General features: G+C 38.8%; 2 protein-coding genes across 3 annotated transcripts; both read left to right on the forward strand.

Moving 5' to 3' along the window:
• Positions 1 to 86: 86 nt before the first annotated feature.
• LOC139114266 (NF-kappa-B inhibitor-like protein 1) lies at positions 87 to 4612 on the forward strand. Of its 2 annotated transcripts, none has more exons than XM_070675859.1 (5): positions 87 to 229; positions 943 to 1216; positions 2257 to 2390; positions 3171 to 3306; positions 3924 to 4612. In XM_070675859.1, the coding sequence occupies exons 1-5, from the start codon at positions 215 to 217 to the stop codon at positions 4460 to 4462; spliced, it is 1098 nt and encodes a 365-aa protein (XP_070531960.1). In that variant the 5' UTR covers positions 87 to 214; the 3' UTR covers positions 4463 to 4612. The 2 variants fall into 2 exon arrangements, with proteins under 2 accessions (XP_070531960.1, XP_070531961.1); XM_070675860.1 differs by having other exon boundaries at positions 3928 to 4612.
• Positions 4613 to 6874: 2262 nt separating this feature from the next.
• On the forward strand, positions 6875 to 15030 carry LOC139114267 (surfeit locus protein 2-like). Its single transcript, XM_070675861.1, has 6 exons — positions 6875 to 7033; positions 7821 to 7978; positions 9461 to 9564; positions 11894 to 12085; positions 13233 to 13384; positions 14077 to 15030. Exons 1-6 carry the CDS (start codon positions 6932 to 6934, stop codon positions 14200 to 14202), a joined length of 834 nt encoding a protein of 277 aa, XP_070531962.1. The 5' UTR covers positions 6875 to 6931; the 3' UTR covers positions 14203 to 15030.
• The last annotated feature ends 609 nt before the right edge of the window (positions 15031 to 15639 follow it).

Consider the following 15639-nt stretch of genomic DNA (forward strand, 5'->3'; position numbering starts at 1 on the left):
GTAGGACGCCCTCAACAGGGAAATATTTCAGTACGTTTGTTTGCGTCCCTGTTCAAAGGACTCTACTGCTTGTTGACAATGTTGGCGCTGTTTCGAGTAACATAGACAAAATGGCTCCTGAACTCTGGTAGTGGTAGTGTACAGAACGTAGATCAGAGCCACGGTTCCTTGACGTTCCAGCTTTTGGAATCAGGCAAGATGGTAAACGCTTAGCATGTACACTGATAGGGTAAGGCGATAATTTTCTAGGGAGAGCTACACCTTGGTTTAGTTACGGCAACTGGGCTCAAAACCTACCCATCCCACGGGCCCACTGTCTGTGGTAGTCCATGGTCACTCACAGCATTGTAGATCCATGGTGGTCACAGTTTCCTGTGGTTAGGTGCATGGCGAAGGCCAGTGTAACGCAGAAAAAACTTTTCCCTGGGTTACAGGAGCCTTTAATAGTCATGTACCCAAGCACAAGCAACTGTGGCCCATGGATTATTGTATAATACAGCCCCTGGAATCACAAATCTCAATAACCATAAGAAACTTAAAAGATGGTAGCTGCATACTGTCACCCTGACCAAATAACTCGTTAGCATAGCAGCTCATAAAAGTAACAAGTTACTAAACAGTAAATGTATGAAGGAAAATACGCACACTTATCCGAATAGTGCTGTTCACCAATGACGTCATTATTCTCTCAAAGTATTTGTCTGTAAATTCAGATCCCATTTTTGGAAATTAATAATGCACGAAGTGCGAAAATGCAACTTAATAGGTGACTGCTAATGTTACAACGAACGCTATAAATAATCTGTGATTGTAACTTCATAGTGCAAGTAATAAAGTAGAACATTAGACACCCTGAGTACGTTTGAAGAGTGGGCCAGGCTACTCCAGGTACAAAAAAGTGTAGATTATTTTTATCTCAGAGCACTTTTTGTTATTTTCCAGAATATGAAAAGGAGGGAGGAGAAGCTAGTCAGATACATGAACGAGGGCAATCTACCGAAGCTGAAATCTCTTCTGAAGAAACATCGCAACATTGATGTCAACATTATCAAAAACAGCCAAGGACGAACACCACTTCATACTGCGTGCCTTTCAAGCGACGATGCAATCGTCAGGTGTTTGTTGAAACATGGAGCAGATGCCACTGTGCAAGACTTCCATGGTGACACTGCCTTACACCTGAGTTTATCTAATGCACTCAGTGGCAACAAATTCGGTAAGAGTGTTTCCCTGACTTGATATTTGCAGAGACATAAAGGAATCCTATAGAGGCATGTAGATCGCTTTATTTTGGCATTTCAGTCTGGCACACTCACGTTGTACGTTTGCTGCGGTTCCATAGCCCTACCACTCCCTGGCTGGTTGCTGTTGTTCAGTCACTCTCCCACACAACCAGCCAGGGAGTGGCAGGGCTACGGAACCGCCGCAAGTTGTATGTAAGGGACAAGGGATGTTACTTGGACAACGCGGACAACACAAACATTCACCAAATAAGCACAGAGACTTCTTTGAGACCACTGCTATGTGTAGATGTGTTTACCTTTATGTTCACAGTATGGCTGACTTAGTCAATTATTTAATCTGGCCAACTGAAACAAACAGCTTCACTTTTGGTGAATACAACTGACCAGGTCAGAGTGAGTGTACAATATACTGGGACACGCATTGTATCAGCATGTGTGGATACAAAACCTTACTGTTATAAGAACTGCATTATCAAAAAAGTCCTTATCGGGAGTCAAGCAGAGTAACTTTGAAGTATGCGACTTGGAAGTGAAAGACTTGAACTTTTGCTCCAACTTTCCTAATTGAAACTTTCAGCCATTCTCTTACCAAATGGCAAATTAAGATTGAAAATCAGGGATGACCGCGCAAAGTGTGGAATTAGAAACAAATTACTTAATATTTACTAATATTTGAATTCAAAATTGCCGTCTTCCCTGTGTTAAATCTAAAGGAAAAAAATAGAATTTTAGGTTTTAAAAAAAACTATTACGTTGAACACTTTTTCTTACTCCAAGAGCTTTAAAATGAACCCCCAAAAGCAATTGTCCAGTAAAGTATTGATAATTTTTAAGTGTCAGAATGTCTATGCCCAAGGCGCATTCTACCTTGAAGTCAAAACTTGTTCTATACTCGGTCTGGATGGAAACTGCACGGTTTGGTAAACAGGACAACACAACTGACAATCTATGTCCAGTGAGCATCAATAACAATTACTCCGTGTGATTAAATTTTTACTTCATTTATTCACAGCTTACTTTGATATTGCTGTTCTACTGATGCGGTCATTCCCAGAGTGCCTGAAGATCAAGAATAAGAAAGGTGTGAGCTCAAAACGGCTGCTGAAGAAAGTCAAAGAGAAATTAAGAAATTGGGAGGAAGAAGAGGTAAGTATACTTCCACTCAATTATCAGTGTATCTTCTATGGAACAGGAAGTGATGTTACCCACAATTCTCCTTGATTTGTACACACACTTAAATCCCTAATTGAACTGAAGCAAATTTCTCAGTATACTGAAAAGCTTGGGCCATATTTCCAAATTTTGACAGCGTTGTATTGATGATCATGTCTTTCTTATTTCCCACTTTGAATAATTGGAAGATAAAGCACATTCCATGGAGGAGATAGCAATTCTGTAATTTTGCCGACAGATAATTTTGACTGCCATACTCAATACTTTCAAGGGAATGAACTTTCAGGAAACAGTGTCTGAGTGCAAAAATCAAGCAGCATTATGAGTAACGTCACTTACTGTGTATGACTAGCAAGATGCAGCATCATTCACGTCTGGTGTGTTGAAATGATTTAGTCTGTTCACCCCCAATCCCCTGTGAGCAGCTCCACAATCATGATGAAAACAATAGGTTTGGGTCAAACCATGGTAGCGAAAGGGCTACGAATATTAAGCTGGACAATGAATGGTTGTATGGGACTTTATGTGATAGTCAGTTATCATTGTCATCTTCGAAAGAGGTGATGAGGCGTAAATGCCAGGGTTTTGAAACTCTTGATCTATATATTGTAAGTTTGAGAGATTTTGACACACATATACATTATATGCATACACATGTATAAACATATACAATATGGCACACACTGTTCCTGCATTCTAATTGGACACTCTCCATCTAATGATTTCGTCCATACTGTGGCACGTAATTTACAGAAAGAAAGAGCAAGACAGAATGAGAAAGAAAGCGAAGAAAGAGAAGCAGAGATGAGATGGAATGAAAGACTGGCAGAGGAATGGGCGGATGATGTTGGGTCGTCATGGTACCACCATGAATGGGATACATGCAATGGTGAGTTATCTTAGCAAGGCTGCATTATTGACATGTTTTATGCTGGAAATTAATTTTTGAAGTTTCTTTAAATCTTTCACTTTTTAGCTCCCATTTTGCCATATACACAACCTTAAAAGCTTATATGGAAAGAAAGTGTGTCTGTATGTATGTATGTATGTATGTATGTATGTATGTATGTCTATCAGTCCATCATGTCTGTTCACAACAGAAACTCCATAATTCTTGTATGCATCACCTCATTTACATGCATTAACATTACACAAAGTGGTTACATACTGTAAAAGCATTATTTTCAAGGGGAAATTAAATTTCTCTGTTTTAATAATGGAAACTTGATTTATGAGTAAAATAATAATTATATTTTCATTCAACATTTTTTTCCGTCAGATTTCAGTGGAATGATATCATTGATCAGTTTGTGTGACAATAGCAAAACACAAATCCTTGGGAACACAGTAATCAGTGCTAGTACAGTACTGAAGAATTACCCGCACCAAGTGAAAGAAATAAGTTATAAGAATGTGAGCACATACATGCAAGGGTTGCACTTTTCTTGATTCTGTTACTCGTCTATGGTCTTAGATCTAACTTCTTGATATCTTATGTCACCCTAGAAAGTGCTTCACAGTATGAAACCTATGACGAGTGGGCTGAACGAGTCAGTGGGGAGTACCATCGCAAGCACCACAAGAGGAAACACGGCGGTGATGACGATGACAAAGTTAAAGCTAAAAGACACCGGGAACAACAACAGAGGGCGTTCCAACGTCAGCTTGAAAAGGAACACGAGGAATACAAACAGAGAAGTTCCAGGAGAATTCAAGAGCAACGCGCACAGAAGAAGAAAAATTACCTCAGGAAATGTGAGACCTTCTTCAGCGGGAATGACGCAGAACTGTACCAATACAGAGATGTGCCCTGGCCAGGGGGTCGAGACGACGTCCAAGAAATGATCAACATCCTCCTGTCAGATGTTGATAAATCCGATGAGAAATTGTACAAGAAGTTCATCCGATCCCAGCAGATTCTTTGGCATCCTGACAAGTTCATTCAGAGAGTGGGTGGAAATTTGCGTGAAACTGACCGGGAGAAGATTCTTGATAAAGTGACGGAGTTGTCGCAGGCTCTGAACAATCTTAATGAAAAAAGTTGATGTGTTCATCTTATAGACATTTGTGTCCTGCAGTAAATTAATGTTTGATATTTGCAAGATGTGCAATTAAAGGGCAATGCAAAAGACATTGATATTGCTGTGAACTTCATGTAATATATTGCCTTTTAATAAATTATTTTTTTCAATGGAGTGTAATGGTAGTGTAAAGGTACTTAAGGTACTGAAGGTACTTAGCATGGAAAAAACTATACATCCATAGTGAACGCTTATTGAACGTCTTTGCTCTAAAACTATTAATAAAACACAGCCCGGACTATTTCCATCGACTTGTGCCTTTCCCAACCCCACAATGACTCATTATTATTAAATTAATATTTTCAATGTGTGCCAGATTAGATCACAAGCAGAAGTCATGATGTTTTGTCAGGTGAAACATTTAAATTCTAACTTTTCAAATCAGAGAGAGAGACAAGGTGAAATGCTGTCACAATGCTATAGACTCTGGCAGTCAGGTTAAGCTCTTAGAACCTGCTGATGAAGATTGATGGTGATGTCAAAGGATTTCCGGTGCAACTGATTTTGTGAGGTTGCTCAATTTACAACTGAATGAGAGAAGTAGAATCTGAAGCGAATTAAGTGACAATTTCTCCCAATTTACCCAAAATGCTTGCATGTGAAGGTCACAATTATTGGTAGGGAACAACTGAAATCGCTGTGATTACATGTCCACAGTAGAGAAAGGTATACCAACAGACAACAGCATTTCATGGTGACAATCCCAGTCATTTGATTCAGACGTATAGATGCAATGGAACCCAACACTTCATATGAAGTATATTGTACTCTGTGACTAGCAAATGGTCACTGGCAGTGGTGCTTTCCTTCTCATGGTGTCCTGTTTTTATCAGTTCTGTGGCAGGTTTTAATTTCACATTTTGTATCCAGAGCTTTTGGAGGATTGAGTGAAAATTCACGTGATAGGAGTGGACCATTGATATCCTGGGGGGGCTTGGAAGATTTGGGGGGAAAAAAAGATGCCAGGTGGAGTTGCTCGAAAAAAAAAATCTGGCTTTAAGTGGCTGATGGAAAAACAATTATGGACCATTGCAACTCGGAAAAAAAAAATCTTGGCAATTGTTCGATGCACACTGCAGCATCAATAAAAATCAAGCAGTAGCTCTGGAGTTTTATAAAGCATAAACCATTTCAAGCTTGAGGAACAATAACTTAGAATTTATTAAACGAGGAACTGAAATAAATACACAAACAAAAACACTGAAAAATTGTCAAAAGTTACAGCTACTATCACTGTAGCTTTCAGCAACTGAAAACAAGAACTCGTCTGAAGTGGTCTCATTGAGGAAGATTTTCAGATTATGATCCTTATTAAGCAGGTTGTAATTCAACAGAATTTGTATGCAAATAATAATAACCTGGTGTATCAATAAACATATAAACTCTGAAATACTTCTGTTTGTCTTTCATAATTTATTTCACAAGATTCAATTTCATGTTACTTTTGATACTTCAGTTATAATAAACTTGACAGTAAATTGCCCTCAAAAGTGCCACCACAGGCCACCAATTGAAGATGAATAATTAGAAAAGCTTCAGCTTCATGAGGGGGGACACCCCCCTCATGACCTCCCCCCGCGTGCGCTTGCGCGCACACTTGCTCCGCTTCGCTCCGCACAAGGCTGTACCCTCCTGTTCTTTCACTTGTACCCTTCTATTCTGATGTAGGATACCATCATCTCTTCTGATGACACCAGTGATGTTCTCAGAAAAGTTTTCACTGTAAGTTTGTTAATGCTTAATGTAGAACTCAGTAATCAGGTTGTTTGATTTGTATTTTCAGTGTGTTACCCATGGTATAAATAAGATCTATAAACTGATATTTGTGTAAAGTGAATCAAAAATGTACATGTATTTACATATCTTTATTTAGTTTCTTGAATATAGTCTGTGTGCGATAGAACAGCATCTTGTTACTGGGTGTGAAAAACCAAGCAAACAAACATTGCACCGAAATTTGGTAAAAAAAAAATATATCTCGAAGAAGGAAAGTGAAAAAAAAAGTTGCCAGCATTTGCCCTGTAGAAAAAAAATAATTCATGGTGAAGCAGGTGGGAAAAAAAATAATGGCTCTCCACCAATCTTCCAAGCCCCCCCCCCCCAGGATATCAAATGGTCCACCCCTTATGAACAAAAAGAATTATCAATCATTAATTAATATTATCACATAGAGTACAAAACGCTAACATGGTTTTTGGTTTGTGACTTTTTTTAGCAAGTACTGAGCCATTAATGCCATATGATAAAAGTGTTGAAATAGTTTTTGTGCCAGCCAAATGATCGTGACGAAGCAGCAGATCGCGTTGGAGCGCCGGTTGGAGCAAGATGATATGCTGAGAGACATGCTGCTACCGGGTGCTAGAGGGCGCTGTTTCGGTTGACCATCAGTTGACCTTTGTTGACTCTCCAAAGCTTGCTCAACACGCTCAGCGCATGGCGACGAACTCTCCCGACCCTCCAGAGGATGTGCCCCAAGGAGTCTACGATTTTTTAAAGATACACAATGAATTGGAATTCATTTCTGAAAATAAAAAGGTAAGATAGAAATTCCATGACCTTCAAATCAGTCTAATTTGGCGTCCACTATCGTGTTGACGCTCAGGGGCCGGTGATAACCTTGTGGAATGGGTTCTCAGCCGCACTTGCTCACCCGGAAGTAATGACAAAATGATGTGAATATGAATAAACTGTTGATCGTGACAAATATGTATTGGTAGTATATTGTACCGACGACTGCTGGTATATTAGTTCAACACGCAGTCTTTGCTGTTTATCACGAAAAAGTAAAATCATATCTTCAGATGTTTGGGATAGGCAGTACTGAAATTATTTTGTTGAGCAATTGATATTGATAAATTATAGGGGCACCCTTCTAAGTTTAAGGGAGTGCATCATATCCGACCTGGCAAAGATTTAGGGTAAGGGTTATGGTTAACACAAATCTATTATATCTTATGATCTACCATAGGGAGAAGGTTAAAGTGGGAAGGGGGCTTGAGGAAATATTTCCTTTCCGGCAATGATAAAGTTGAAAAGATCTGTTAATACTGTCATCTTCACTTGGCATAGCTGTGGGTCCATAGCTGTGGTGTTTTCAGACGGGATTCCTGCCTTTTACGGGCTGGTTTTGACTTTTACGATTTTAACCTGTGGTGGCGGGGTTAAAATTGTAAAAGTCAAAACCAGCCCATAAAAGGCAAGAATCCTGTCTGAAAACACCACAGCTATGGACCCACAGCTACACTTGGCAATCAGGATGAACCAAAGCACTGGGTTCATGCAGATACCGTATAATAATACTTTGCCACCATTTCTCTGACAGATAAAATGCACCCTGACGGGGCATGAGATGCCATGTAAATTGAACGTACTACAGACTCACACTCAGGGCAAGAAATACAAGAAACTGAAGAAACAGAGTGACTTTGACTATGAAAAGTACAAACCACACATCGTGCCAAGCAACAAGAAAGGACATGTGTAAGTATATTACCGTAATCCCTCTTTTTACCAACTTAAATTTTATTGACTTTTATCTCTGTGACTTTAATTGTGCCAGTGAGATCTCCAAAAATATCATTAAATTCAAGTTCAAAACAATTGATAATGATAGGTTTGTTAAATTTTGAGTTTTCAAAAATTAAACATCCAATGATGACTTATCAAATCAGTTAATCATGGTCGAGAGAGACAGTGAGTTAATAAAGTATATTAGTATCTGTGTCAGATAGAAGGATGTAGACTGCAAGTGCATCAGAATTTGTCAAGCATTCAACTAAATATGCTAAACCAGGCTATCGAAAACAAACTTTCCACAAGGAATAAAGCAAAATATTGTTTCTCAGCATGGTCAGATAGTAGTGAAATTATGCATCTTTAACCCTTTCACCACCATGGTTTCTTCCAAATCCATTGTTTTCTATGGTAAAGTTGGACCTGTACACAGGGAACTGGGGGTGAAAGGGTTAAAAATGAATTGTTGTTCAGAGCATAGACCCTCGCGAAAAGCAAGGGTCTATGTTCAGAGTAATAATATTTAAGAGATGGAAATTAAGAAACATTAGCAGAAATATATACTCTTATCTTTTAATTAATGTAATGTTGGGGTTAGGCATTCAGAGATTGTATGGTGCCCCAAGGGAGTTGTAACCTCATTATTTACTACTGTCTCAGGTTTAGGGAACCCTAAATAGGCTTGTTTGTCTGTTTGCTTGAAAAGTATTTTGAAACTAGTGCCATATCATATAGAAAATTAGACTATCACTTACAATTGGAAAATTAAGGTACTTCGCATAATTTGATATCTTTAATCCTAGCTTTAAATACCAGTGTATTACGATTTTATAGACCTATTAATACATATACATCATGGTAGTTGACCAAACAAAACCCAAAGATTCTTACTGACAATTCACTAGATACAATTCCGTGGACAGAATAACCTTGCATATTCGTTAATTAAAGGACCCAATTGTCATAACTTTCATTGATTTTCAATATTTTTGTTTCGTGTGTCAGTTGTTTTTTTATTCTACTCCCAAGCAATTGCAGCGCATTAAAACGCAGGGCATTGGCTTGTCAACACAGCAGCTATGCATGTATAAGGCACTGTTATTGTTTACATTTGAATTCTAGTCTAGACCAGAATTGACTTGTCAACAATAACAATGCAGTTTGCACATGTACAGGCTGAGTTGACAAGCTGAATACTGTGTATCTCAACATGCTATGGAGAGTAGAACAAGAAACTTTATAGTTGACATTAAAAACACAAAAAAGTGAAATGATCATCAAAAATTGCAGCTACTGGCCCTAGTAAAGTGTGTATATGAGCAAATTTGATATTACCTATGTATGGTGAGTGACAACACAGAATGTTCTTACAAAATTACATTCCACTTTTGTTCATTTACCTCTGAAAACATCACAATTGTAGTCCTAAACTGTAAAACATTTTTCCAGGAATCAGCTGTTTTGTCTGTTGACACTTCGACACATCAACAAGGAGCCTGCACATGTTGAAAAACACGCCAATGGCCGAAGATACAAGAAAGCCCTGGCAAGATGTAAGTTTCAGTGTTGTCATGCAAAATTTGCCTTATCAAGGACGCTGTCGCTGTTTCCAAGGATGTCTACAGCAGACAAGTTTCAAAGTAATGTAACATTTTTGAACAAAACCGTGAGAGAGGTAGATTTTAGGTTCTGATGTTGCAAGGACTGTTATACTCGTCTCATATGTTCAGAACTCATCTGGGGTACATGTGTCATATGTTGTAAGTCTTACAAGTTTGTTGCATTTCTAAGAAGATGAGAGATGTGTGTCCAGTACAAAGTCAAATTCAAGACCGTCATTTTGTACAAATGAAAAGTTGGCTATAAAATGCCGTATGAATGTTACCTCAAAAGTGAAAGACTTAATTGCTCAGACTTTGTTCAATGAAGCTGTTGGCCATTCTCTTACCAAATCAAAAATAAAAAACAGAGGTCTCTGAACAAGATTTTGTACTAAAGAGACAATTACCTGAGATTTCCCAATATTTGAAATTCAAAATGGCCACCATCCCTGTGTTAATTGTGTGTGGAAAAACAAAATTTTCGATTTTTGAAAAACTAAGACACCAAGAGCTTTAAAGTGAGCCCCCTCCAGTGATAGAAAAGAACTGTAACAGGGCTTGACAATTTTTTTTCCAGTCACTTGTCCATCGGACAAGTGGATTTTCAATTTCACTTGTCCTCTCAAAAATTTTACTTGTCCTCCATTTGTAATAATCAAGACCAAAATACTTGCGACGAATTCTGTAGCGGCTTTCAGGGCTTTCTTATCTTGGTAATTTTCCCCGATGTTACCGCCGATTTTTTTCAAAAGTTTACATTGAAGTAGGCCTGCGTACGGTCTGTGTGTTTCCGGCGTCATACGGTCTCCACCACAAGAGGCCGTATAACGCCGGGAACACACAGACCTGTACGCAGGGCTAACATTGAATTTGAAGGTACATTTCATACATCGGCTTCCCGTGTTTGGCAAGCATAAATGCCATCGTAAAAAGATTGGTCAGTTTCTATCGCTGGTCGTCGTCATTCGGTTCACGCATTGCGAGTGCATGCGATCGGATTGTTGGCAAGTGAAACCGTACTATCGGGCTCAGCGGGACCCACAAAATTTCCACAATCATTGTCCCCATCACTATCTCATCTGCGATGCGCCAAACAGTCCAAATGCGGTTGACTAAACTCGTGAGACCTTATCGATTCAACGCAAAACATGTCGTATCTGTCAAGAAAAGCATTTCGCTTGGTTTGGTCATGGAGGTAGTCTCTTCCTACCTCCATGCTTTGGCAATGGTGGGGTATTTGAGACACGACGTACTGAACATTTTGGAACCGTCATATTTCAACCAAGGCCACTGTGCTTTCCAAATTCCATTTCGGGAGATAACATCTACGGCGTTTTTCCTCATCATAACGCTTATGTTTAGATCTTTTGTCAGAAACCTCGATCATCACATCGAGTCGTCGATTCTCAGACGATCCCACTCACGCTGGCCCTCGTGGCGCCGTCGTAAATCATCACAATGTCGTTTCTCAGAGTTACATAATGCCCATCGTCGTAAACTACGTGCCTCTTTACGGCAACAACTTTGCTTGATTTTTGCGTAGGTCTGCGGAGCGGAAATTATGCTCTGGCTCGCGAAAATGCACAATGCCTTGTTTGCATTAGTGGAAATATTACCGTAAAATACTCATATTTACAGCGATCACTCCACAAACTATCTGCCAACAATGTTCGTCTACCTCGCGAGGCCGCATAAATGATTTTGAAGTACTGCACGGTCGATTGCCTACTATGGCATTGGGTTTTGCAATTTTTTTACCTAATTTGTTGGGGCGGAGCAGACAGCATACAACAAAGAAATGCTGTTTACGCCAAATTTTAAGCAACTTTTTAATTGGACGATGAAACAATTTCATGTCGATCATCGAAAAATTGCAACATTGTGTGAGTCGGCAAATGAATCGCAGAAAAACGTCACAATTGTATCTAAAAAAGTCAGTGATTGACATTTATTTTGTATGAACGACAACGCAAATCGGGCGACACGTTCACAAATCGCAACTTAGGTTCGCGTTGATTGCGCCAGAAGTTGTATAAACAACTTGTCCGGCGGGCGACCAGATTTTATTTTTGACTTGCCCGAACGTAAATTTCACTTGTCCCGGGCGTCGGGCGATAGGAATTGTCAAGCCCTGTGTAAAAGTTTGAGAGTCAAAATATCTGTCTCCGAGGCACGTTCTACCTTAATCAGTGTAATTTACTACATAGTTAAACAACACTGCATTATCCTCAATCCAAGTTCTTGTACTAGTTCTCATAGTTGATTTTTTTCTTCTCAACAGATGAAGAATGCCAAAGAACAGGAGAGACTTTCAGACCGAAAAAACACAACAAAAAGAGGCAGACCTCTGATGATGAATCTGACCCCGGTAGAAGAGGAGAACAGGGTAAGCACAAGGAATCAAGGGATAGATCAGACTCTGAGGGAAGTGGTGCAGACACTTTTTCAGACAGTCTCAGTGATCTCTATCCAGGTGAGCATTTCACAATGTATTTGGAAAACTATTTTGAAGATCCATAATTAAATGGGAAAATGGATTTTTTTCCTCAATGAATAAAAGTGAGCTTCCAGTTTGTGTAGGTCTGTCAGGCATGCAGTTCTTTGGTAGATTGCCAGAGTTCTCTCTCGGTTTTCTTTTCATTCTTCCACTCTAAACTTTTTTTGATGACAGCTGAATCTAAGGTAGAATGCACCTAGGGGACAGAATGTCGGACTCTCAAACTTTTACAATTCTTTTCTGATCTGATTTTCACTGGCTTAGTTTTTTGATGATCGAAAATTTTATTTTATTTTTCTCCATAAAGTTAACACAGGTATGGCGGCCAGTTTGAATTTCAACTATTGATAAATCTTGGGTAATTTGTTTCTCCTGTACAAAAATTTGCACGGTGACCCCCAATTTTTACTTTTTGATTTTGAAAGAGAATTGTTGAAATATTCCTCAAGGAAAGTGTGAGCAAAAGTTTTAAGTCTTTTACTTTCGAGGTAGGGACCGGAATTCATCTGTCAATGATAACAATAACATTGCATATTTTAAAATGCATTGTATGCACACATACTTGGTGGTGTGTAAAAATACTTCAGAAAGAAATGGAAGAAAAACGTATGTTTGCGATGACTAGAAGGTACCATGTCATAGTGGTTAGAGTACCAGACTCACAATCAAAGAATGGTGAGTTTGAGAACCGGTAAGCCCAGAGTAACAGACTCTCTATCCAAGTATTGTAATGGATTCACTGTAAGAGGATGGTGAGTTTGAGTAAACTTTGAGAACCAGTAAGTCTGGAGTAACAGACTCACTACTTTAGGATGGTGAGTTCTAGACCCTGATATGTCTAGAGTGACGGATTCGCTATGGGAGGATTGTGACTTTGAGACCCAGTAAGTCCAAGGTTATGGAGTCAGTGTCGGAGGATAGTGAGCTTGAGACTCTAGCACGGTGTTGTGCCCCCTGAGCAAGGCACTTTACTCCTCAGTGCTTAATTTGGTAGTGGGTGGTGAGTACCTGATCTTGTAAATGAAGCACCCGTTTCATGATGGAGTAATAACAATATTTAAAAAAAAATAAGGAAAAATATTATCAAGAGTTACAGCTAATTTGCTTGTAAATTTGTTTCCAGCCGATTACTTTGAAAATGGAGACGATGAAGAGGCAAAGAATGATGGAGAGCAAGAGGGTGACTCTGATTTTGATCCTAATGACGTGGATGTTGATGCTGAAAATAAACCAACAGCGGCAGCAACAGACAGTGATAAGAAGAGGAGGAAAAAGGTGAGAAATTTTTGTAATTTTCGAGAATCTTCAAAATGTTTTCTGCTTTAAGATGTAGTGATGGGGAATCACATTTGAGGGTGAAGTCTGGTGTAGATAAACTTCAAAAAATAGATACTTAAAAGCTGATGTTGTGACTTTGATCTGCTTTAGTACAAGCTGTTGTAAAATTCAAAATGGCTGAGTATGTCTGAATATATACATTATAGCCAATTCATAGGGCTATGTGCCCGAGTAGGTGACCGTGTGCCTGATATGAGGAGGGCAAATGGTGTCCCGCCTCAAGGGTATATTGTCCCTTGTTTGGGCTATGATTAAAAAAAAGTAATATCAGCCAAGTTGCGAATCTAGTTTCTATATTTGACAAGTGGGTAAACCAAAAAGCAAGCTGTTACAATAATCCAGTCTGGATGTTACGAAAGCATGGACTAATTTTTCAGTGGAACTCTGATCAAGAAGTTTGTATATTTTACCAATTCTCCAAAGAGCAAATGTTTTCCAATGCTGAGCTTGAACTTGCATTATTTCACAATTAATTTAGCGGTGTCATCAGACATCTTTGATATCTGACAAAATACCAATGACATGCGTAGGTGTTTGTTACCTGCGCATAAACGCTAAAATGTGATTGGTCCAGAAAAACCTGGTTCGTTACACTGTGTAACAGTTGCACCTATGGTTTTTCCCAACAGCAACAACAGAATTCCTCCAGCGTCAGGCCAAAAAAGTTCAAGAGAGAAACACAACTTGACACAAGTGATCCAAAACCAAAAACATTCAAAGGTAAAAAGAAGAAGAAAAAGAAAAACAAACAGTGAACTTGAAAACTTCCTGCATGCAGTTACATTGTCCTCTCATTGGAGACAGCGCCCTCTATCAGTGAAATGGAATCCACAAGTTTTCTGGACAACAACTGAACTATTGAAATTTAATTTATATGTGCAGAAACATACATGTATACCTGTTGCTGACAGATGGCTACTTTTAATAAGTCAAAACAAATTTTTGATCACGTACACAATGGGTTTTATGCAATAACCTTAAACCCATAGCAATGGAAATGCATAGTTACGTATTAAAAGCATCAATAAAAACTGCTGCTCTCCATTTTGTTTGAATATTCCATTTGTACAGGAGAAAAAATCTTGCATGGTGTCACAAATTGTTATTACAGCTCCTGCTTTGAACAATACAACTATAGTACTTCTTGTCGGGTGGCCAGAAAGCTTGTGTAAATCCACCACTTGTTTTTACCTCTTGGCTCTTAACAATAAGGAATTCATTATCTTCGCAGAATTGCACAAGCTGAAATTCTAAATACAAACAACAACTTTATAGTTTAAGACACTCAATAATGTGTTTCCCAAAATAGTTTCTCTGACTGACCATTCTGTGAATGTTCCACAAAAATGACAAATATTACTGACTATTACTACAATGACATTCTTGTACATGTTTTACATTGAAGTCTACAGAACTTGCTGACACTGCATGGCCCAATAGACTGTCCACTGCCGTGATTTTAATTTATAAAACACCAACTGTCATTTTAGATAGTTCTCTCTGATGAAAATCTCTCTTTGTGTCTTGTTACTGTAGCCAACTCATGTCCTCGATGCGAATAAAAAGTTGCACGCAACAGACAATGTGTAGTGAGTGTCTTGTAAGAACTTGTACTTTCCTTCCCAAGGAACTCATCACGAATATTGGTCATTGATTTCCAATCAATTATTTGAATGACCTTCAACACTGTAAAGAGAGCTGGCTTTGAGTAAAACTGGCAATTGTTCTAAATGTGGAATCCAATCTTTTAGAGTTGATCATAAATCATTTTTCTTCACAATTGCCTGGTAGGATGAAAAGTGTACCTTGTCTCATTGATGAACTGTAAAAGTCTAACTTGCGGTACTTTTTCACAACTTTTTTCAGGCCTCTCTGTTCAATGCCTCCCATCACTGAAAATGGGGGATACAAACCTACAGAGTTAAAATTTCTCCGAGTCTTTGCAGCCATGACGATTTTTGAAGACCATCCCTCCCAGGGGCTAGTGGTCTGTCCAAAAGAACGATAATGACAATTTCTTGAATCAACGATTACGATAGTATGCTGACAAAACAAAGGACCACTCTAGCAAAATACAAATCTTGGTCTGGAGTCAATGTCAATATTGGTTGAGTCCACAGTCACAATAAAGTATATTACTTTCTCTTGACAGATAACGCCCTGGAAGAAACAACCACCTTTCCCCTTCCACG

This window comes from Ptychodera flava, chromosome 16 (assembly GCF_041260155.1).
Source record: "Ptychodera flava strain L36383 chromosome 16, AS_Pfla_20210202, whole genome shotgun sequence".
In the NCBI taxonomy this organism is placed as follows: domain Eukaryota; kingdom Metazoa; phylum Hemichordata; class Enteropneusta; family Ptychoderidae; genus Ptychodera; species Ptychodera flava.